A 23,849-nucleotide genomic window follows, 5' to 3' on the forward strand; every position below is an offset into this window, starting at 1 on the left:
AATTGCAAAACCGGCAACTAGAAAAGCAAGCATGTTATACTGGCATCACCTAAAAATGTACAAGCTCGAACGTGCTCGACTGTATTTGATCATCTGTTTTTATCAAAATAACTTTTTGAGGCTCAGTACATGAATCAAAAGAGAAATTATTTGTTTGATACTGAGCAATAAGAAATAAAGAAAAGCAATAAAGTTACCCAAAATTTTCAAAAGTACAAAGTTGATGAAAAAGAGCATATGTACTAAAAGAAGATTTTTAATCTTCATTCAATTACCCAATACTGGCTCTTGAAACCTTCCCGCAAAAAAACACATTTGTGTAATATTTTAAAATCGAAAAGCGCATTGGCAACTATTACTAGAAAAAATAACGGTTCAAAAATACGATATGGTCTACTTCTGGAGTAGCAGTTATGCTAGCTGTACTGCTAGCTGCTCAATGCCAAATAACAGCAGTTGATAAGACAATCGTTTTGAATCGAAATCCCTGTCGCTAACCATGTGGTAGCTATTGTTAAAATTATTGATTGATTTCTATATACGCAGTCCTAATTGGTAACCACTTCACACTTTATCTACCCTGCTCTGGCCAAGCGATAGTCGCCGAATTTGGAAATGGTAACCCCGACCTGTGTTGATTGCTATAATAAATCAAAACCAGCTGGGTTGGTAATAACCGTCGATTTTTTTTCGGTTTGAGTTGATTATGAAGTGGCTGTCTCATTCAGATGACTTTCTGTTACAGAGGTTTTTGTCGACGAGAGTCGCTGATAGACTATAACTAAAAACAGTCTATTGATATTGATGAATTAACATAGGCGACCAAGGTGTATGGATACTAACTGCTTAGAGCTAAAGATTTCGACTTCGTCTCATCCGAATCCGACACTAACTTAATTAACGGACGCAAATTCCATAACTAATTGCTATAATTGTTCCCTACTAAGAAGAACTGTAATATATTAATCGAGGGAACAATTTTCCGTCTTGTCCCAACATGTTTTGGTAAGCCTATAAAACGGCTAGCGAATGTGAGATGAGTCCAACCGAATTAAGCAATCCCTCGCAAACTTAAACACCGATTGGACACGTCACCTTTTATTTCCACAAAACAACGTTATTTAATTAGCAGCTACGCAAGAGTGCATTTTTCATTAGGATATGCATAAAAAGTAGATGCTGAGTTCTTCGATTTGATTAAGAACCTGTCGAACTATGTGTTTTTGGGGCAATCTGACTGTCAGAGTAAAAATAAAGTCTCTGTTGAAGTGTTGTACGCCTCATAGAATTACGAAGTTTTCCTCTTGGAATACTGCGCACTATCTACCAAACGAATGAGATTTGTCTAATCTCATTCCACGTCAGTAGACACCAGCGCCTTAACAGCCTTGACACCGCTAAAACCTTCAGCAACACAAGCCAAAAACTAGAAAAATAATTTCTAGTTGACAGGTAAGCGATGTTAAAAAAACTTTTGTGTGTTGTTAGCAACAAAACTGTATTGGAAAAATATTTTGAGAACTTACTTTATGCTAAAGCTTTGGGGCATCCGTTTTCGTCGCACTTCTCCCAACACATTGCTTGCAAATGCTAAAAAACTCCTCTAATTGAAAAATTATCTCGAAACCTCAGCGTAGGGGTTAGGTATTTTATGCGTAGAATGTGTGTGCAAAGTTTGAAAGAAATTGGTCAAGTAGTTCTTGAAGGGCAGTTAACACCGCAAATCCTGTTTTTTCCAGAGACGTTCTACAAAAGCTTCGTCATTCAATCACATAGGGGAGAGAGGGTAACAGTGGATCAGCAGGAACTATGAAACATTCGCAATAAAATCACAATGCATGATCGCAATCGTCTAATTCCCTCATATTTCACAATTTCTAATTCTTTACACGTGTTGCTATATTTTGGAAGAGATCTGCTAACTCTATCTCTTTTAATGGATATTTGTTTGTTTTGTGATAGCCAGAGTAAATTTGCAATGATAAACATTATTCCATCTTTATGAATTACCATTCATTGAATAAATGTTTAGTCTATTGCTATTTATAGCAAATTTTATGCTCAACATTTGCCGCGAACAAAGTTTTTTGGTAACTACTCATGGTTCTGTGTGATTTCACAATTTTCATGAATAGACCCATTGGGTAACTGTGAAACGATGGCGTATGGGGAACAGTGATTTTTGTTTGTTTTTGTGGTCTGTCTCAAAATGTCAATGGGTTCCGATTTTCCACACTAAATACTACTCATATAGTGCAAAATTAGTAAATTTGGCCAAATTTTGTAGAAATTGTCTCTTATTTCAGGATTGCAGCTAATATGCATATATGGTGGTTCGATGTTACGCGATGATATAGTGGGTTCTTTCGTAAACAAACGATTTTCGCCTCAATATAACTTTAATTCAAAGCGTTAGGATCATTCTTCGTCAAAACAAAAGAATAAAATTTATAAGTAGAATATTTCACTATAGATGACATCGTGTTTCATAGTTCCTACCCATGGGGCACACTGATACATTTTACCACCAACTGTTTATTATCCAAAAAATGTTATTTCCCGTGAATTTTACCAGCTGGAAAAAATATATGTATTAGTTAACAACATAGTGGCACTATGTATCACTTTTGATTACACAAATAACATGTATTATCATCAAAATTAAATTGTAGAAAAAATGTGTTTCATTGCTACCCTCTCTCCCCTACCGATATTTTTGTATAGAAAAATTACAGAATGTTATTGTATTGATACTTTATAATGAACAAAAGTTTTGAACAATTCGCTTCACCCAAATTTCTAAAAAATCGCAAAAAGGTGTTTTTTCAGACTGAAGCCCTTGTTCTCTCTATGGATGTTGTAGGTATAGGTTTTCATAATCAACTGACTTGGATTGTTTTTGTGAGACCTACGGGTCACGGTCGTGTATCCGTGTTTTCTGCCATTTACTTAATCGTTGGTGGTGCTGGCTCTTGATTTGGAGGTAGTAGGCGCATTCGCAAACTCTGTGCGTAGGTCCGTTTGTTCCGGGATTCGTTGGTACCTGAGTAGCAGCTCCGATTGCTTGTGATTTAGTGCATGATGATGATGACTGTGAGTTGGATTTGCGTATAGCTCCAGTTGTTCCGTTAAAGATTTTTGTGGCTGGTTTTCCGTAGTGTGTCTTCTTGTTACAGAACTGATATGTAAGGATCTGTACTCCATATGTGCACAACGTGATTTGAAAATCGCCTTCTATTGCATATTGAAGGCTCTAATAAGAAGGAATAGGTTTCATCACGCGTGTTCTCACGACACGAACGCTGAGATAGATCGTGCAGACGCACATCAATCTCATCATCGCCCATATAAACTGGTACCTTAATTTTAACATTATCATGCTCAACAAAGTAATGCATATTGTTATCCATAGCAAAACTCTCCACCATGGCCAAGGTTTTTAACGTCGTCAGCACGAGCAAACGATAAGCCCCATTATATGGTATTTTGATAGTGTTTGTAATGGAATTAATCCATGATCCGGTTGATCCCACGTAAATTTTTTTTTGGTATATACTTACTATATTAACTTTTTATTTTTTTATTTTAGCTCACTTACATTCCAACGCTCTTGGAAAGCCACTTTCGGATGCTTGTAATAAAAAAATTTCAATTCGATTCTTTGTTGATAAATTGATGGCCCTGAAAAGGGCCTTTTGTTTGGGCAGTATTCGGAATTTACTTGGAGCTGGGGTGTTTGTGCCATCTGAGATGGAGAGCTTGGCGAACTTTTCTGACTGCTGCAAACGGACGACCGCTTCTTCTTGTATCCTTTGACAATGTTCGGAAACATTTACATCGACCTATATGGTACGACGATACAAACAAACAAACTGAGCAGCAACATGCTAAGTTTTTATATCTGACAGCATTTGGAGCGTTATTTCTCATTTCGATATACATATTTTGCTGCTCAAAGTTACCCCGAAAACAACGAATGAAAATTTACAGCAAAGTAAATTTATTTTTATAGTACCAGTAGGGGAACTTTTCCGAAGACGGGCACCTTAGGGTTAAATAGCAAACTCCACTTATGGATTAATGTATTGCTCTTAAATTGACAAATCAAGATGGACTGGGATGAGTAAAATAGACGTACGGCATTAATAACGATGAACATAGGGCAAGGGCAGAGTTAGACGCTTCTCTCGATTAATAAATTTTGTTTTCTGTCGGTACATTAGGACGTTGTGACGTGCGGCGTCGCCAATATGTACATTCTCGCGCGTTGCATCAAAGTGGGTCGTGCGTTGAAAGAGCGCACTGTTACAAAAACCTCTATAACTCTCGATAGGAACAAAAATGAGAAATTATCAATACAGATTATTGAAGGTGAAAGATTTTCGCATAATTTTACACACGTTTTGAAAACTTTTAGCGTGAAGAACACAAGAAAAAATACATTTGAAAATTTTAAATAGATGCAAAGTACCGTTATTCACACAATTATAAAGTAAAAACATTTTTATTCGATAGTGCAAATATCATGCCATAAGTGTGCTAAAATTCATTGAATTATCTTCAGTAGTTTTTGAGATTCAAAATTTTCAGTTTTATCATGCAATATAGTTTAAGGGTTAATATCTTAAAGAAAAAAAGCAACTTTAACGAAACATTTATACTAAAAGCTAATCACCATAATCTCCATACAATAAAGTATGCCTCATGAAGATCGGTGATTTTGCGAAAAATTCGAGGATCACTTGACATGACTTTACTCTATATCTATGGGTTGTTGAGACCATTTCATGGTGCTTTATGGTTGTAAAATTTGTAATTAGGAAAGACCGGGAATGGTTGGCCGAAGGGGCAGGTTGGCCGAGTGTCTTTTAAGAAAAGGCTATTATATGCAGTAGCGACATCTGTAGTGATTTTGGTGGGGTATTCGGTCATCTATCTACCGAAGAAATTTCAGGTGTTTTGGTGTTGTCGTTTGTACAGGAGCATGTTTTTTTTTCTTTTTGCGGAGTTGGTGAGTAAATTTCTATTTTTGTAAAGTACTGTGTGTAACGTGAATCAATTTACATCCGATTTTCAAAAACGTGGTACCGCTGGAAAGGGTATTCAAAGCCCTACAAAATGGCATAACGGTTTCCAGTGTGAAATTACTTTTGTTTTTGTAAATCGTGTTTGTTTTCGAAAATATGCATTGGGGTAGGTTGGTCGAATTTTGTGCAGGGCTGATTGGCCGAGTTGTAAATTTAGCATAGAGCAATGTTCTCTGATATTTGTGAAATGCTAACCATTTTCTGAATGAAATTGGCACTGTAATCACTTTGATGTTTGTTTTTTTCTCAGATTCCTGTATTTCATAATGATCTTGTATTTTCGAGTAAAGTTCACATATGTACTCGAGGGCTGTATCTTCATGATAGTGCAAACTATTTATCAACAACCAGAATAAGTACAGAAATTCCGAAAGCAAAACTCGGCCAACCAGCCCCGGTCTCCCCTACGACATGAATATGCAATGCCCACGTTTCGGTAGGATTTTGGCAATGCTGGAAAAATGCGTTGCGTACATGCAGTAGAGTAGAATGGGGTTAAGTAGGTCAGTTTTTTTTGGAAAGTACGTGCGATGGTATTTTTGTACTGATTTTGACAATCAAGCACTATGCAAATTCCCAAATGAATAAATTTTGGACAATATCATTTTTTTTTGTGCATAAGGACATAACACATAAGATCTTACATAAAGTATGGTTTTTGTTTTAGTGTTTCGGATTCTCCTGGTCAGTAACTAGCACCAACTGGGTGTCTAGTTAGACGATGTTTTGGGTACTAGCCAAATTAGCACTAGTTAGACACTAAGAATACTATCGAGACATCACTCAGTATAAGCCAGTTGTTTAGTGTTCACGCAAGACGTGTGACTTTTTGGATTTTAGTGTCTAACTAGTGCTAATTTGGGTACTAGTTTAGATATATCGTCTAACTAGACACCCATTTGGTGCTAGTTACTGACGAGGAGAATCAGAAACACTAAAACAAAAACCATACTTTAATCAAGCACTAGTTGATGAGGTTATACTTCTGACAACGTTTTAGCAATGTCTGGTTGAATATTTTTTCTAGCTAAACCCAATAAGGCGAAGGTATTTTTTTTCGATGTTTTCAAATCTGGGGGTACGAGACGTTAATAAAACAATTCACACGCGTAGAAAATCAGCGGTTCTACTTTTATTTGACGAGTATGAATACTGCAGATTATTTAAAAATTAAATATGTGATTGCGTCCAGTCTGAAACGAACCGTTCAAGCTGAGACGAGCGTTTCAAGCTTTAACCCAGGCAAGCTAAGCTTTTCAAGTTTTGTGCCCAAACTAAAACGTTCGTGTCCAGACTGAGGCTGACAGCAATAAAACATCAGCGCAAGACTATTGATTCCAACAAAAACTCAGCTACCTCAAATATAAATTAGACGAAATCAAAAAATCAACTACAATTTTGGTTGAAATTGTGATGAATCGGTTTTCCGTGCATTATTGCCTAGAAAGCTGAAATAGGGCATGCGGATAGAGAAAAAAAAATCAGTATCAAATAGATCCAGCTCTCAAAACTCACTTTGAACCAAGGTGGAACAGAATGAGATGGCATGTGAGCGATAATTGAACCAGAATGAGAGCGCATGTGAGTATACTATGAAAAATAAAAATACGATAAAAACATCCATCAGCAAGGGACCATTCATAAATTACGTAACGCAAAAATTGCCCAAAATTGACTCCCCCCTCCCCCCATGTAACAAATTGTCACAAATTTATTTATCCCCCCTCCCCTATTACGTAACGAATTCCTTGAGAAAAAAATTCCTGGGGGAAAACATGTTACGTAGCGATCTAGCTTACTCCCCTTCCCCCTATGTCACAATATGTAACAACTTGTCGAACCCCCTCGCCCCCTAAAAGCGTTACGTAATTTATGAATGGTCCCCAAGTCCTGTCCCTGCTAGAAAGCAGTCACACATTTGACAACAGTTTGTGGTTCAGTTACTGTTTATTGCTTTGAAAGTTGGATTTTTGAGGCACTTCGCTATCACACTTTTATCACGGTGGCCAAATAAAATGATATGAAATCGACAAAAAATTAACTTCTTCGATCAAATGTGTTACAAAAAATCGCGAGCCTGGCAGCCATGCTAACCTATCAGATAGTAAAAGTAAGAATAAGTCTGGTTTTGACACTTTTCATCGTCAATAATCTCTCAGGTCAAAGGAGTTCCACTTCTGATCACACTTTTGATTCATCACACTTCCATACTGTGCAGTTCGATTTGGTGAGAACTGTGCAATAATGATATTGTAAACTGTGTAATGGATTTGGTTTCCTTTCGTCATACCAACTGCATTCTCACAAAAAAACTCCATTGGGAGAGGTAACTTTTCTATGTATCCTCCGTAACGCAAACCACTTCTCCGAATTGCAAAATTAATTTTTTTATATGATGACTTCGCTTGAACGCTGTACCAGATTATGTAACTATACCTCGATTTTCCTATCGGTCATATACACGAGATTCTTGATATTAACGTTTCACATACAACCACGTGTTTTAGATTGTTATATAAAATGAATCATTTGTCTGGACCAATTTGTTGAACATTATTAGTGCTGTATGCCTGACGCGATGGAACTCGACGAAGTCGACTTCCATAAGCCTAAACTTCATTTTCACCTTCAGTAAATGTTCCACATCTCGAATACTCGGTCTAACACGAAAAGACTGGAAGTGGACACAGCCAGAGCTCCACTTCTTACTTCTGCGAATCACTCATCTCGATACATCACCATCGACAAGAATAAATGTAACGGTATCCGTTGCTCTTTAGTCGATGAACATAACTTCAAAGTAATTGTTGTTGAAACTTCATATTGACCGAAGTAGAAAGTGAGAATCGTGACTGTAGTATTTAGGGGTTGAGGACTGTTCGGCTTAATGATTACCACTGAAGTATTGTTAGCAAAGTCCACTTTTCTCAGTTTTTTCTGAACGAAACTGACGCAACTTTAACGACGTCGTTTGTTATAACTTTACTCGGTGTGGTACCATCCAATTCCCATTTGTGCCGAGATCGAACAGTTTATGACGATTAAGCACACATATTGCTCAGATTTTCATCTCATAAAAATTATGCAACACTTTCAGTTTTATTTAAAATTCATGCTGTGGTTATCAGAACTGATTAGATTAGGCGACCTTCAAAATTTGCAATGAATTGTCAGTCTTCTGTCTTATCACTACTCTCGTTGTATTGTTTATACTCCCCGGAAGCCAGAACATGAGGAATAGAAAAAAATTATCAGAAAACGTGTTTCTTGAGAGGGATCAATGTACAAAATTGGCAAGAGCAGTGTGAAAGAATTGATTGTCCAGAACAGTGCAATTAAATTAGTTTCAGCCATCTGGTCTAGCTAGCGCATATATGCACGATACCATCCATCAACGAATGAAATAGACTGATGTATGGCATTTCAATTTTCTATTTTCAGCTCTACCGTGCTGCTCCAGAGATCCACGTTTTTGCTAATCCCGATCTAGCTTCCGGCGTGGACGACACCGACGACTACGAGCTGGCAGTTAGTTAGTGTGACGGCTTATGGTGGCAGAGATTCGCTAGGGAAGAATAAATACACCCGATTATGCTGCAAAGAGCTAACTAAACAGTGACGGATTTTCGTGTGTGTTTTCTTCTGGCAAGGATTTGGATGGTGATAATTTGGTTGTAGTGTTTGGTGTAGATTATTTTCAGTGAACCCAGCAGCGTGCTGCGATCGATGGGTGCGAGCTAGTGATGCACGGTTGTGTAAAATACATCATCCTTTGTCGCAAGCAAAGAGAATAGTTTCCTAGGTTGTGGTTGTTAGTATTCAACGGAACCTGAACCAAAACATTCAAAATGGCTACAAACGAAAACCATAATTTGCTGGATTCCAGGAAAAATGGTTCCATTAGTGTAGTTGGAGGAAAAGGTAAGTCTTAGAATAAAAGTTTTTTTTCGTTCTGTTTCGTAAGAAGGTACAATTTTAGGAGACAATATAAATTCCAAACTATTGGTTGGAGTTCATGTTTCTTGCCGGCGTGACACAATCTGTTATGTGCATTGAAAACTCATGGGGAAATTGCTAAATCATTGCGATTTCCTATTTTAAAATAACGGATATGAGCAGCGTATGGAAGCAAACTCAGAGATTAATCTATGATTTTTATCACAACCTTGCTTTAATTTCCGGTAGGAAGAACCGTGCGTGACTGCCGGTCAATTGACACAAATTAATGTGGATCATACTCGAGAGACGTTACTACTATATTGATAAATCTATCTATCTATCTATATCTATAAAAGTCAATGTTTGTATGTATATTTTTATAGACTCCCAAACGGCTTAACCGATTGCCGTAAAAATTTGTACATAGTAGATATTTGTTATGGAGCGTGTTTGTGTGCTATTGATTGGGGATTATCTGCCCGCTAGATGGCGCTTCGGAACAAATTGTGTTTTCTTCTTATTTCGTTGAAAGTCGCAGCAACGCGCGATGGGTATAAGCTAGTGTTTAATAATAATGGATTGATACTTTCAAAAGAACTCGAATGTTGATTTAGTAAGTTTAGCTGTTTTGCAATAACATCAGCTATCATCCAGTCAAACCCTTTAGAGTTGCTGTTTGGTTTCCCAGCCCAACAGTTTTTTTTCTCATAATCCTCCTACATGGGTCCAATAAAGAACGCCATCGATCTCATGTACCATGTTGTCCAACGAAGGATCTTCATTAGACGATTCTGAAACATCCTTTTTTAGAGAGGAAACACAACAACCAACTTATTCGGAGTCGCTTGTTGTATATAAAATCCAGACAAATATTCATTTCGAATTACTAATAAAGTTCCAGGTGCTAAAAAAAGGGCAACACATGTAGCGGCACAGAGATAACTAACTATAATAAATTCTTGGCCAAACCTTCAAATAACAGCAATGTGATTGTTCCTGTAGCTACATTTTTGCGCAGTTCCCTGCATATCGTAGTAGCATTAAGAGGTTGTCAAAATTTGTTGATGAAATCTTTACATGGGTGAGATTATGATTTAATTGTGCTTCATCTCTGTTTATAAACAATTCAGCAATCCTATTTCATAGCGATAGATACTGTAATGAGTGAGTCTACATTAATGCATCTTTCGTGTAATGACGAGGCCAAATTCGGCCAGCTAAGCATAGAACCATCGTTAGACCTCAGAACTCTTTCGGAGGCACTCCTTCAACCTCACTTGTTCATTGTTCCGGGTGCCACGAACGGATTGCTACACTTTCCACACGAGCAAATTGCCTGTCAATGCATTTTTGGTAAAATAAGAGACCTGCTTTCTAACTTCCTCAGGGTTGTCAAATTTATAACTAGCAGTGAAGAAAAGGAGCCCAGAAAGCTGCTGGAAATTTGCTTTCACATAATTCTCGTCTTCCACGATGAGAGAATGCGGTTTGGTCAACAGCTAAGTACTTCAGCGTACGGGATTTCTTCATTGTATTCTGGAGTTAATCGCGATTCTGACTATTAGTACGCGTGTAGTTCTCCACGTTTGTTTTGCATACAGATAAAGTTTTTTGCCACGTTTCTCACTGAACTATTGGGATTTCTCTTGAAAGCGTCGACCACCCACATGTGATTCCGTTTTGGCAACCTTTTTCCTTTCTATCGACGGTTAAAATTTTCGTTACACCGTTCCAAAACACGACCATTCTCAGCTTTTTGCTAATGTCGCGATGAGCGAGATCCGGACTGATGTACTTTGGACGCCATTTTCACAAAGGTTGCATAATTACTAATGAAACTTACACAATGTAAACAATACACATTGATCTAATTTCATCCAACATTTTATGAATATGAATATGAATGTGTATCGTCTTCGATTAAAAATATTACATCGCACAGACTAAAAAACTATAATCGAACTATAAACTAACTATTTTTAATTTGAAAGACTCTTTACTTATACTAAAATCAAAAAGTTGATAAACGTTGTTGAAGAGCTGGCAAAAAAACATCCAGTGTGTTATTCATTTCTCCGGAAAGATTTTCCTGGAACGTTGAAGTCAAGCTTTGCTAAAAGCGCAGAGGAGTCTATGTTGTCTGTAAGAGAGTCAAAGATAAAGAGTCGTTGCAGAAAGATTTATTTCGCAGCGTAGCGATTGATGAGAGCGCAGCGATCTTCTTATGGAGGTAGTTGTAATCGATTTTTCCAGGGCAGCCGACGAAGGGCAAACCTGATGAAGTTCTTCTGTACCCGTTCAAGACGATTATTGTGGAGGGTGTGATACGGGGCCCAAACGGTAACTCCATATTCCAGAATACTGCGTACCAGTGTGACATATAGCGATTTTAGACAGTAGACATCAGTGAAATCACGGGTGTTGCGCTTGATGAGCCCATGTACATGAACCTTAGGTTACAGTCGAGAGTGATACCTAGATCCTTGACGGACACGACTCGTTCTACAGGAGCAGAACACATCAAGTATTCGACAACAATGGGTGATTGTAGTCGTGCGAAAGTGATTATACTGCATTTCTGGATGTTCACACTCATGCCGTTTCTGTCACATCAATACATAACCCTTTCGAGGTCCATTTGCAAAGCGCAACAGTTAACCCTAGTTTTTATAACACGGCTGATTTTCAAATCATCTGCATACATGACTTTAGTCTACGACAATTCATTGCAGAGCTCGTTCACGAAGAGTATAAAAAAAGAAGAGGTCCCAGTTGACTTCCTTGAGGAAAATCCGATGTAATGTGGAAAGGATCCGATAGTGTAGCTCCAAGTCGCACCGAGGCGCTACGGTACGCAAGGTACGAGGAGATCCAATTAGTCAGCCAGTCCGGCAATCCAGTCCGCCTTAGCTTTTCCACAGCAAGCTGATGAGGAACACGGTCGAAAGCTTTCGAGAAATCGATGTACACCGCATAGATCTGTTGACGTTTTTTTCCAATTTTTCAATCAGCAACGACACGTAGCCTATCAGATTAGTGGTTGTCGAACGCTTTCTTACAAAACCATGCTGGTCCGAAGTGATGATGTGTTTTAATGCGGGGTAGAAAACATCTAACAACATACTCACGAAGATTTTAGGGAGGCAACTCAAGATTGAAATTCCTCTATAATTGGTGACATCATGTACGTTTCCGTTTTTGTGGATTGGAGTTATCAACTTCGTGGGGAAAAAAATTTCAGCTAGAGGGCGATTGAATAATAGAGATGCTGGTAGCGCCAGAGATGAATACCAATTCTTGATGAACGATGGTTGAAGCCCGTCCGACTCCGGACCCTTGGAACTATCAATCCCCGAAGATTAGTATGTACCTGATGTTCGGTGAATAATGTTGCAGGCAAATTCAGAGTGAACATTGGCAAACTACTCAAGTACGATTCAGACAAAGGTGGTGAGTTATTACTTTGCACGTTTTGAAAGAATGACGAGAATAGATTTGCTGAATCCGCTGGTGACGTTGATGTCCTGTCTCGATAGTTGACGCATTCCAAGATTCCACCTGAGGACGTTTTGTTCCAAAATTGCTTGGGATTGTTCTTCATGCTGCATTCAATTCGGAAAACATATGAGCGAAAGTATATTACTTGCATGAGTTCGAATTGGCGTTCTAATTCCCGCACGGACGTTTTGTCGGTTTCACTTCTCGTTCTGAAAAATCGTTTTCAAGCCTTCTTGAGACGATTTCGAAGATTTCGTAATTCTGTATTCCACTAAGGTCGTTGATTCCAGTTCGTAATAAAATCTATTCACCGATTCATCCAGAGTAGCCAGCGTTAATATATCAACCCAATTTATTCGTGAAATTACAGTGTTTAATTAATCATAATCGCATTGATTGAAATCGTAGAATTTAAATAGAAACTACATAATGAAACAAAACTTACAGCTATATCAAAGTGATTCAATTTGATTCCGTACACTCTTTATTAGCGACATTGGCTTTTCTACCTTTTAAGAACGCATTTGGTTACTTACTAATATTTCCTTCAAGAATCAGAAACTAATCAGTGCCTTTACTAGATTGCTACTAATGTTCTCAGAAAAATGCAAGAAATTACGTTACATTTTTGGGTTTGCAAGTTTTTGTGTGAATTCATGCTTGCAAGCTTTATTCATAGTTGGCGCGTTTGGATGCAGCCTAAGAACTAATTTGGCGGTTTATCCAACTAATCAACAATGGTAGGACTGGCTCTCGAGCAACGAAGTGCAACGGTGCTTGATCCAACAATTGCCAGCTTGAGCCATAATGGCCAGCATCCACAAAAGGTGGATAGAATTTCAGACTGAGCTCTTTGAACTGAACCCGACATATGACTACTGTGTTTCTAGTAGTAGTAGCACAACCCGAATCAGATGAACCATTTCGTTTAAATGATCATAGCGGATAAATTTAGAATCAGACATGCATCTCCATAACTAATTTACCTAAAAAGTTATTTGAATTCGTTCAAATCACGCTATTAGGATCATTTTGGGACGTTGAATATAATTTCTTTTGATGTAATGCACAATATCCAAGATAACCGTCAATATGGCGGCAGAAATATACAGTTCTAATTGTTTAGATTAATATCAATATCGTCTAAATGTCTGAATTTAGTTATATTGCACAGCTCACACCAAATCGAACTGCACAGTTTGAAAGTGTGATGAATCAAAAGTGCAACTCCTTTGACCTGACAGATTATTGACATTGAAAAGTGTCAAAAACAGATCTATAATATATTTGATCGAAAAAGTTAATTTTTTGTCGTATCATTTCATTTGGCAACCGTGGAAAAACTGTGATAGCGAAGTGTATCAAAAATCCTTTCAAAGCAATAAACAATTAGGCAATCCATGAGACGTTTCTGAACAGCTGATAATTTCTTGTTTACTGCTTCTGACATTACTGCAAGGGGTGCGACGTCCGACACTATTATTGATTTGATCCAACATCAAACGAATCGGACTAACGAAAGATGTATGTCAGACGAGTTTTTCTGTTCGCAGGAGTAGACTTGTTGGCAGAACCCACCGCTGAATTGTCAAACAAACGTCTAATGGATTGCCTAATACTACTTGTCCGGAAAAATCTCTGTATATGAAGAAGCATCTATTTTGATATGTATGGTTTGGTGATTAATCCACCTATAAGTGATGTAGAAAATTTATTTTCCAAAAATACAGACCGTTCTTGTCATTAGTAGATAATATTATTACAAGTCACATTGTCGAAGAAACCTAGTTTATATGTTTTATATTTGTTGTGATATGGAACCTTATTTGAGAGTGACCTAAGCGGTTGTTAAACGTTAACTATATTTCTATGAACCTTCACATTATCATTCCTTTTACAAAACTTTTTGACGTAGGACGTCTATCTTTACTGTACTAGGATATAGGACGTCTATCTTTACTATGTCAACTCAATATTTTCAAACCGGAAGTGTTACGTACACTTTAAACCTTAATAACTTCTTCCTACTAAACGAATTGTTAACCTTGTTTCACAAATCGAAAGGAAAACGTTGCTTGCTACCGAAACCTTTTTTGCTATGTAAACCTTGCTTAAATAGTTAAAAAACTAGTGGTTGGTAATGTCCGGGACATAATCGCGGTATTGATGTAGGACTATTCGCATATAAAACTGATGTAACGCGTACAAGCCTCAATGATATTTCATGAAAGTATTTATTATTCGTTACGCATCCTCTTCAGAATTATATTCGATATTGTTTGTTGTTTCGAATGTATCCAATATGGCGCTGCCAATGAATGGCGCTTTTCGTGTATAAGGATGCAAGGTTCTTTATTTAAAACACACTAAAATTAATTTACGTAAAACATTTACTCAAATTGCGTGTTCCTGTTAAGATTCAGTATTCATCACGTGTATTTAGAAGCAGGCACCTCATAAAAGAAACATAAGCAAACGTTGCAGAAGCATTGCGGAAAATAACAGCCAATAACTCTCTACTAACATGAGTAGTGCCGATAAAGGACTTTCAAATTTGGTGCTTCATAATAGCATTAGTATATTGCAGTCTGCTTTCTCATCTCGTACAGATTAGAAGTCAAAAACCGCATTGCTTGTGAACAGCACGCAAACAAAATATACTATCAGCGCCGCTCCGCTATAGTGTTTTCTAGTAATCTAAAGAACAACAAATTCCCGTTGCCCCCAACTGCGAGTGAGTGAACCACAAAATAAATTTCGCCCATTGCGGGAGAACACAATAGCGATAAACTTTTCACAGACCCGTCTTAGACCTACAGTGCACGAGGTGGAACAGTTAATCAAGGAGAAAATGGAACTTGTGCTTACAGAAGTATCAAACATACAGCTACATCGTGTGAGACAAGTAGTATTAATAACGTTCGATGCCTTAACAGAGGCAGAAATCCTCGTAGCGGAGAATAACATGCAACACGACGTGGAATATGTAAAAAGGTCAAAAGATCCCCGTGTATATGGACCTTGATCTGACGGAAATCCACTTACACGATTTTGCAAATCTTTTAATATAACCCGTGCTAGTAGATTACATATTAAAATATTCATGTTGAAGTATGGAGAAGTGGAATCTGTCACAAACAACACTTGTAGAAACTTTTTCACTTGCATTCTCAACGTTGTTCGAGTTGTGGGACTGTGGACTCACGACAGTTTATAGAAAATAATTACGCAAAGAATGAAAATAAGTCAATCAATCGAGTTCAATTGCAATCCACCTCTGAATCTCTAAAGTAAAGCTGGATTCTTATATTTCTAGACAGGTAAACGTTTTTGGCTTCACTCTCTGGATTTGAGTACCTTTACACTAATGGCTTTGGTATTTACCAGAACACATCGAAATTGTAAACAATCAAAAGATTATAAAAAGTCAGCACATGATAGGTGAATGAATACCTAATTGTATCAGAATTCGTTTTAGCTTTTTAATTCATATCAGTGCATAACACTAAGACTTGTACTATAATATATAATTTAGGTTGTAACGACAATCAATTAGAAGAGACTAGAAGGTGTGAAGTGTCGATTCCTACAGCAGTTCCAAGTTACTTTACGCTTGTCCGAGCATGCCGCAGACTCAGGTGTTTCGCATTCGATAAAATGCCAAAACATCCTGACTCCCGCGGTAGAAGACAAAGCGTTAAGTTGTCTGGAAATTTAAGCTTGTTTATATGACTCTATTCCACGCTTTTCTAAACTTTCATTCGTCACATCCTTGCTCTTCCTTGAGTAATATAGCTTTTAATATTGAAAATCCTTCACACCTTTCAGTCCCTTGCTAGTTGAATGTCGTCCGTCACAACATAAAAAATGAAATAAAAAATTACTCACTCTTAGTCGTAAATAAAAAGGAAAAAAGTATACAATTTAGGTCACGATTCGACCCCAATTACTCCAGCGTTAATCCCTATGATAGATTGTCATCAGCGAGCACAGCGTGTGAACTTGCATGCGATGGTAATCACGCGGGCAAATTAGATTTGCTTGTTCATAGCAGTTTTTTGAGAAAAGGTCTAATTTATCTGCTTCTTGTTATTGTTCCTGAGCGAATCTTGACCATGAAATGTCACGTTACTGTTACACAGAATATATTCACGTTTTCTTCAAATAAGGCCGATATATAAATAGTAGGGGAAGACTATAGACCGACAATAGTATAAATGGTACTTCGTGCTCTAGAAGGTCATGAGTTCACGATTGAGACAAAACTGTCTGTTGTCTATCCTATAGCGGGTTAGACAATGTACTATATATGTATGCGTGTACAGAAACCAAGGGAAGCCGATAAAATCAATTATAAATAGATCTCCTGTTTGTGTCGTCTACCCACTCCCGCACAGAATCGCTTAACCCATGTGAAAAAATTTCACATTTAATGTGTTCGACAGCACGCGACCTCTTTCGCAGGAGAGTCGAACGCTCACTCTGAGACGTAGCCGGTTGGTCGTAATGAAAATAGACACGTTGATTGGATGTTTCGAATAGAACAAACTGACTCGGATGAGCTGGTCATAAGGCTCCATGAAAACGTCAGAAGCTTCTGCATCGATAACAAACACATATTGCACTAGACTTTGTTTATTTTCTATCGAGTTACATACATTTCTACTCAATTAAACATTTCATCAGCTTTTACGAGAGCTGTTTCTGTTCGGTAAGTGACCCATCCACACCATCAACACTGCGTCCGTATCTTCTTCTATAGCCCCGCGGGTATCCATAATAGTAGTGCTTATAACCCGGATAATAGTACCAGTAGCCTCTCCTCCCGAAGACTTTAACTATTGGCCTGCGATCGTAGTAACCGGGTCCTGCTTCCACCACGCGATATGCCCCGTCAAAGGAGACCACCATCAAAGCAATCAGCAAGGTGGCAAAAATTATCGAGAATCGCGTCATGGTTTACTTGTTCCGGGGGGTTTGGTGCTACCTTCGAATGTTACGTTAGAACTGGTCCCTGATCTGGTCATTGCATCGATAATATTGCCTACATCGGAGTGATGTAATATAATCGAACGAGCAAATGTTGTGGGAACACAAAATATTTCCATCGTGTGTGGCTAACGGTCTATTAGCTGGGAAATCATTGTGTTATGGTGTAGGTACTTATCTACGGCCAAGGTAGCAGTGCGTGGAAATTATTATTATTATTATTAACAACAATTTTTTTACGAATCGGTTCAAAAAAAATTATTTTGGTATTTTTTAAATATTTCATTTTTTACAGATAGTTTCGTCCCTCCCCTATGTATAAGAGTTTGACGATATTGCAAAAAATAGTTTTAAAAAACATCTGACAGATTAAAGACATCTGACTTAATTACTTTAAGATGGTTATTGCATTACGCCTCGATAGTGCTGCATCGAGGAAAGCGAAAGGGCTTATGGGCCTTTATGTTTTTTCATACTCTGCATCTGCCCAAACTAACGCTCAACCACTAGCCTGTGCAGCCGGGCCGACTGGCGGGTAGACGTGGATTGGATTTCGCTGTGAGCCGTGTTTGCAAACATTGTTCCACAGCTTAATGGCGGTGTTGATGGACTCGGCTCGTAGTGAAAGTAATTGAGTGTCGATTTATCGATCAACTTCATCATCGTGTAGCCTATTACCCGATCAGAATGAAATAACAAGTTTATAACAGAATGCAATTTTCGTAACATATTGTGTTATAAATAAGGTCTCGTTAGTAGTTAAAATAACAGTTAAAATTTATAACAAGTAACAATGCGAGATATAGTTCTGAAATCTTTTTGTTATGAGTTTCTGATCGGGTAGTGTTACTATAATAATAATTGTAGTTTTTAGTACTAGTGTATAATTATTATGTGCTAGTCATCTATCTATGTACGAGTATTTGTGATAGCTGGGTCAAGGAATGGATGCAGAACTGGCATATGTGATAGATTAATGGTTACCCCCATGTAGATAGGGAATCCCATAGAACATGGGACTGACTTCCGGTTTTGGGCAGTACAATCTATACTAGATCACTTGAAAAGTTCAAAATCACTGTAGCACTTTGTAATAGCTTGAGCAGCTTTTTTCGGTTCAGTGTATTCTTACCGATGAGTTGTTTACATCAATCGCTCCCTACTATTTTTAATTTTTGACGAGATTTGAGAAGTTTTTTCGTTGTTTATCGTATTAATCGAGTGAGAATTTTGTTTTGCCGTTGTTATTGTGTAGTGTAAAAGTATCTCCTGTTTGCTCTTGTGTTGCGAAAAAACAGTAAAGATGGCAATCGAGTGAACTCCTGTGACTTAACCACCAAAACTTTCCACCGAACGCAGCGCCATCTATATTTCATTGTTTGCAGTATCAGATCGGCACGCATTATGGCAAGAGCATGCGATCTCTGCGCGGAAACCGTCAAATCTGACGACAATTTTATCGAATGCATATGCTTTTGCAAAAATTTGGTGCATATGCAATGTGGTAAACGACTGAACAAGCGATTTTTGAAAAAAAATCTTTCAAATCTTGAATGCGTCAAGCTGATGAAGTTCACTCGCTTTCGCGACACCGCTTCTTCGCTTGGATGTGTTATCGCTGTTCTCGCTGGGGAAACGGATGACGTCTGTGCCGAACTAAAGGCCGAATTATCCAAAAATAACCAGCGCATCTCGCTAGAAACTCGACTACCTCAGAAACGTCGTCGCAATGATTGCCTTAATCCTAATAGTAATGATCTTATTGACGGTCAAAAGCTAGTAGATAATAGCAACATTGTTATGGTTCCACCTTCCGTGCCGCTGCTCTAGTTGTATCTTTCCCGCTTTCATCACAGCGTTAGCAAGGATACTGTCGAAAAAATGTCCAAAGAAGGACTAATTCGTAACGAGGAGATAAAGGTTATTCTGCTTGTTAAAAAGGCATATACGTCAGTACTTTGAACTTCATATCCTTCAAAGTTGGAGGTAAACCAAAGTACCGTGATGCAGCTCTTAACCCCGACACATGGCCGCAAGGCATACTGTTCAGGGAATTTGAGGATAGCCGTATACAGAACATTTGGAGCCCGCCGACTGATTTTCCTCCGCCTCCAGAAAAAGCATGTACTTCTCTAATGTAATCCGGCCCATCAATGGTCCTGCAGAGCAATCCGCAACGATTGACAATGCTACTGTACCAAGCTATACCGCTATTATGGGATTATGATACTATGAAAGCCCTCGATCCCCCCGCTACAGTCGAGCCTTTGCCACCAGCGTTCAGCGGTCGTCCCAGTCCTGTATGTGTCGGTTGAGAAGGGGTCTTCCAAGCCGCCTGTCTCGGCAAGTGTTATACAAATTGTAACAATACAACGTTTGAACCGAATCAAGCTTCTAGCTCATCGTCTGACTCGCGCTAAAAGCTGTTAGCGTCTCGTTCCTGCTCTCCCCATCGCGCCATCGGGTTTCAACGCATACTAGAGCGCACCGCAGTTTGCACTATGGAAGCTCTTGATTCCCCCGCCACAGTTGAGCAATTGCAGCCAGCAATCATCAGTATCGTCACGATCCTGTGTGTGGGATGGGTGAAAGCGTCTTTCAACCCGCCACAAATGGCAAGTATACATCTGATCCGAACACTTCCAGTAATTTGCCTTTTGTTCTAACATCTTGTGACCAGATGTAAACCATGTACCTCGCCGACGACGATCGTCATATTCTGAGGTGTGATGCAGTTGATTCGGGTTCGAATCCCTCACCACATGCCCAGCAGAGCGTTTTGTTTTATAATTTCGAACAGCTCTGTTTTAAAATTTAAAACTTATACGACGCCATTCTATTTGGTTTTGATATCAACACATGTTTAAAACTGTGTTTTAAATACATGGAGTGTGCTCAGCACCGAAACTTAGACTTGAAAAAAATAAATTTGAATGCAGTAACGCCGAAGGTATGGCGTATTGAGTCATGCACAGATCGATGCTTCAAATATAAAGGCGCGGGTAGTTCACAGGCCTGTGGCACACAGATATCAGAGATGTTTAAAAGAAAGGTACTTCGTATCTCAAAAAAATGTGACAAGCGCCTTTCACCACAACAAGCCGCTGCCGCCACTAATTTAACTTATTCTCTAGGACAAATCATCAACCGAATTTGCGTCGATAATGCTGCCATTTTTGCAGCAACTTCCAAACTGAAAGCATCTAGTTCCCCGGGTCCAAATGGCGTTCCTCCGATTTCGTAAAAAAGTGTATCAGCGGGCTTTTTGAACCACTTCGGCGAGTTTTCGAGCTACCACTCACTACTGGAACATTCCCTTCCTGCTGGAACGCAACGCACATGTTTCCAGTTCATAAAAAGGAAACAAATCGAATATTGATAATTATCGGAGAATCTCGTGTTTAAGTGCAGTATCAGAACTATTCAAGCTAGTTGTTTTAGACCATATGTTCTCCCACTGCAAACACTACATTGCAGATGACCAACATGGTTTTATGCCTAAACGACACGAACACGACGAACCTGCTCTCGTTCGCAATATATGTATTCGATGGTTTTGCTGAAGGATTGCAAACAGATGCTTTTACATGGATCTATCTGCGGCTTTCAACAAAATCAACCATGATATGGACAACTTCTGCGCTGGTTTCGTACCTACCTCGATGGAAGGCAACACCAAATCAGTATTAAGGACCGTCTATCTGCACCATTCTTCGCTATATCCGGCATCCCACAAAGAAGCCATCTAGGTCCAGTAATAATCCTCCTCTACTTTAATGACGCCAATATCACATTACAAGTCCCCGCCTTTCTTTCGCCAACGACATGAAAAATTTTCGACAATTTGACTAATTTGAGCTCCAACCGTGCTGTGAATTGTTGCTATGAAGAATTTAATTAATTTGTTCCATCCGTGCCTGGTTTGACTCTAGAGATTTAGGTTTGCATTCCTTCGGCCACAACACCTCTTTCTAAAATGAAAGCAACACCTTGTCAGAACAAATTAATAATTTTTTGGGCGTAGAGATTCGGTTTTTCCAGCCTCCAAAATTTCATAACATGGATGTACCATCCCATTGTGCGAAAGTTCCCATCCCCAATCAATTAAGTGCCCTTAATGCGTAAATTGGTTTAATCCAATATTCTCTTTTGGGAAATATTGCATGATACCAGGTGTTTAGTTCTTTAACCAAAAGACAAGAGTTCCTTTTCTATATTTGCTTCCCGGGACATCACTCGGGATAAGCCAATTGCTTTAGGCGTTAGATTTTTAACGTTCTACTAGTGCTAATTTGGGTACTAGATTTAGATACATCATCTAACTAGACACCCAGTTGGTGCTAGTCATTGACGAGATGAATTGGAAACACAGAAAAAAACAAACCTAATAAATTAGGTCCAAATATAGGAACTGAACCCTAAATTTCACAACTCTGTTGAGAATGCGTACATTATCTGTATTCAGTACTGATCGAATCGTTCTAAGTGCCCACTTGGGAAATAGCGAATAGATGAAAACATGACACGATGGACGCGAGTAAGCGTTTACAAACAGAAACAATGTAGGTATGATTTCTCACATGATATGTCTCCCTGATAAACCGTTATATACGCAGTCAGTGGCTGTTTGGAAAACAAATATCTCCACTCACCTAGAAAACAGTTCTCATAGTTTATCGCGATTTGAAAAATAAATGCTTTCCAACTTGTTTTCATATATCGAGCTTGTTAGTTTTTGTGCCTACATATATCTGAATCCTCATTAGACAAGTATGGGATATTAATACTTTTTCTTTAATTATCGGCGGTAAGTTGCCAGCTTTAGTCTCATCTGAAACTGACATTACACAAATAGACTCGAGAACCGTTTTACTGAACTCTGGAATATTCTTTTGATTAGTATAAATAATGCAAATTAAAAATTGAAAACATTCTATTCCGGCATTGCCATACCGATACCACCCACATTGCCGCATCTTGTCCTAAGAAGTACGCCTTGCACGTGACACATTGCTTGTCACGACCAGAAACAACTTTGATGAGGTGCAGCTGAAATTTAAAGTGAACATGCGACAACCATTGCATTGGTTTTGCTTAGAGGAAAATTAAGCTAAAAGTAAGCTCAGCCACTGTACTGGTGTGTCGTCGTCAATCATATTTCACGTAGGTAATAATTACCGACGGTAGAGGAATCAGATTCGTGCCAAAACAAACAATTTACTAGTGACTTGGCTTCAAACATTTCGAATTTAATTAACGCAATTAATCACACAACCACTTGGCAAGCTGTGGTGGGCCAGGGGTGGATATCATCTGGTGTTGGGAGATTCGGTAAAAATTAAATTGATTTCTCACAGCAATTATTTGCTAACTCGTTGAGCTCGGCGGTCACATTCATGTGTGGTCTGACAAGTAGCTAGTGAAATGTCTAACTCTTTTTTCATGTTTCTAATCTATTGGCTTTTTCTCTGTTCAGTTGTTAAATACTATAGTGGTGGTGATGGTTTAAAAATCGAGATATGAAGAGTTGACTTTGCTCCATTCTCAATTGAAGCGCGCTTAGAGAAACAGTCAGTCCGTGCGATCAGTTTAGATTTATTATCGTCGATACGTTCGAAAATTAACAACAATCCACGGAGAAGCTTTCGATGACAAATTATAAAAACAAATTTTTCTTTCGTCAATTCAGTTCATTGCAACATAATGATACCCTGTTTTGGACATTACGCTTACAGTTAATTGAATTTTAGTGCTGAAGTAGTCAAGTATTAGAGTTTTTGCTGTGGTTTTTGTTAATTTTCTCCAAATAATAAATTATGAATATAACAATATATATCTCTTCTCATTTCACTTGTAAGTGCTTAAAAGACTCTAGTCTAAAAAATATGCTGTATATCCTTATTCCCGAAATTTGTTTGAAGAGCTGAGAAAAATTCCTACCGAATTAAGTACAAATATCATTTAGTTAGGAGTACTAAATATCTTTTAACTATTAAAGTATTTCGCAATTGGTTTTTTTTTCAAGGAGTTTAGTAATTTTTCTACAATTAATTAACAAAATTTATCATTGCGATTGTTCATTTGATGCTCCTTTACATTTTCTACACTCGTTTCTTTAATACTTTATCCCTATCTTTTTACTTTTTAACGACATTCAATTAGCTAGTGATTAATAAATAGGTAAAATTATGAAAATCTACAGCCATAGTATTTAAGTCAGACCAAGGATGTGTAACATACAGATCGGAAAATAAGAAGTTGCAGGGTCATTAGAAACAGACTTAAAATCTTACGGACTTACCTTCTTGTCGTTTGCTGGCAGGAGTCGAGCTTAAG

General features: G+C 38.2%; 1 protein-coding gene across 5 annotated transcripts in view; it reads left to right on the top strand.

Annotated features, from left to right (window-relative positions):
• LOC131677677 (equilibrative nucleoside transporter 1) overlaps positions 1–23,849 on the top strand; it is a 64,140-nt gene that overhangs the window by 2,384 nt on the left and 37,907 nt on the right. For 3 of the 5 annotated variants that reach the window (XM_058957620.1, XM_058957622.1, XM_058957621.1), the window contains exon 2: positions 8,529–9,008. In XM_058957620.1, coding sequence (XP_058813603.1) covers positions 8,936–9,008 — 73 coding nt within the window. In that variant the 5' untranslated portion in view covers positions 8,529–8,935. The remainder of the gene's footprint in view (positions 1–8,528; positions 9,009–23,849) is intronic. The other 2 variants (XM_058957623.1, XM_058957624.1) reach the window with 1 other exon arrangement.

Source organism: Topomyia yanbarensis, chromosome 1 (genome assembly GCF_030247195.1).
Source record: "Topomyia yanbarensis strain Yona2022 chromosome 1, ASM3024719v1, whole genome shotgun sequence".
In the NCBI taxonomy this organism is placed as follows: domain Eukaryota; kingdom Metazoa; phylum Arthropoda; class Insecta; order Diptera; family Culicidae; genus Topomyia; species Topomyia yanbarensis.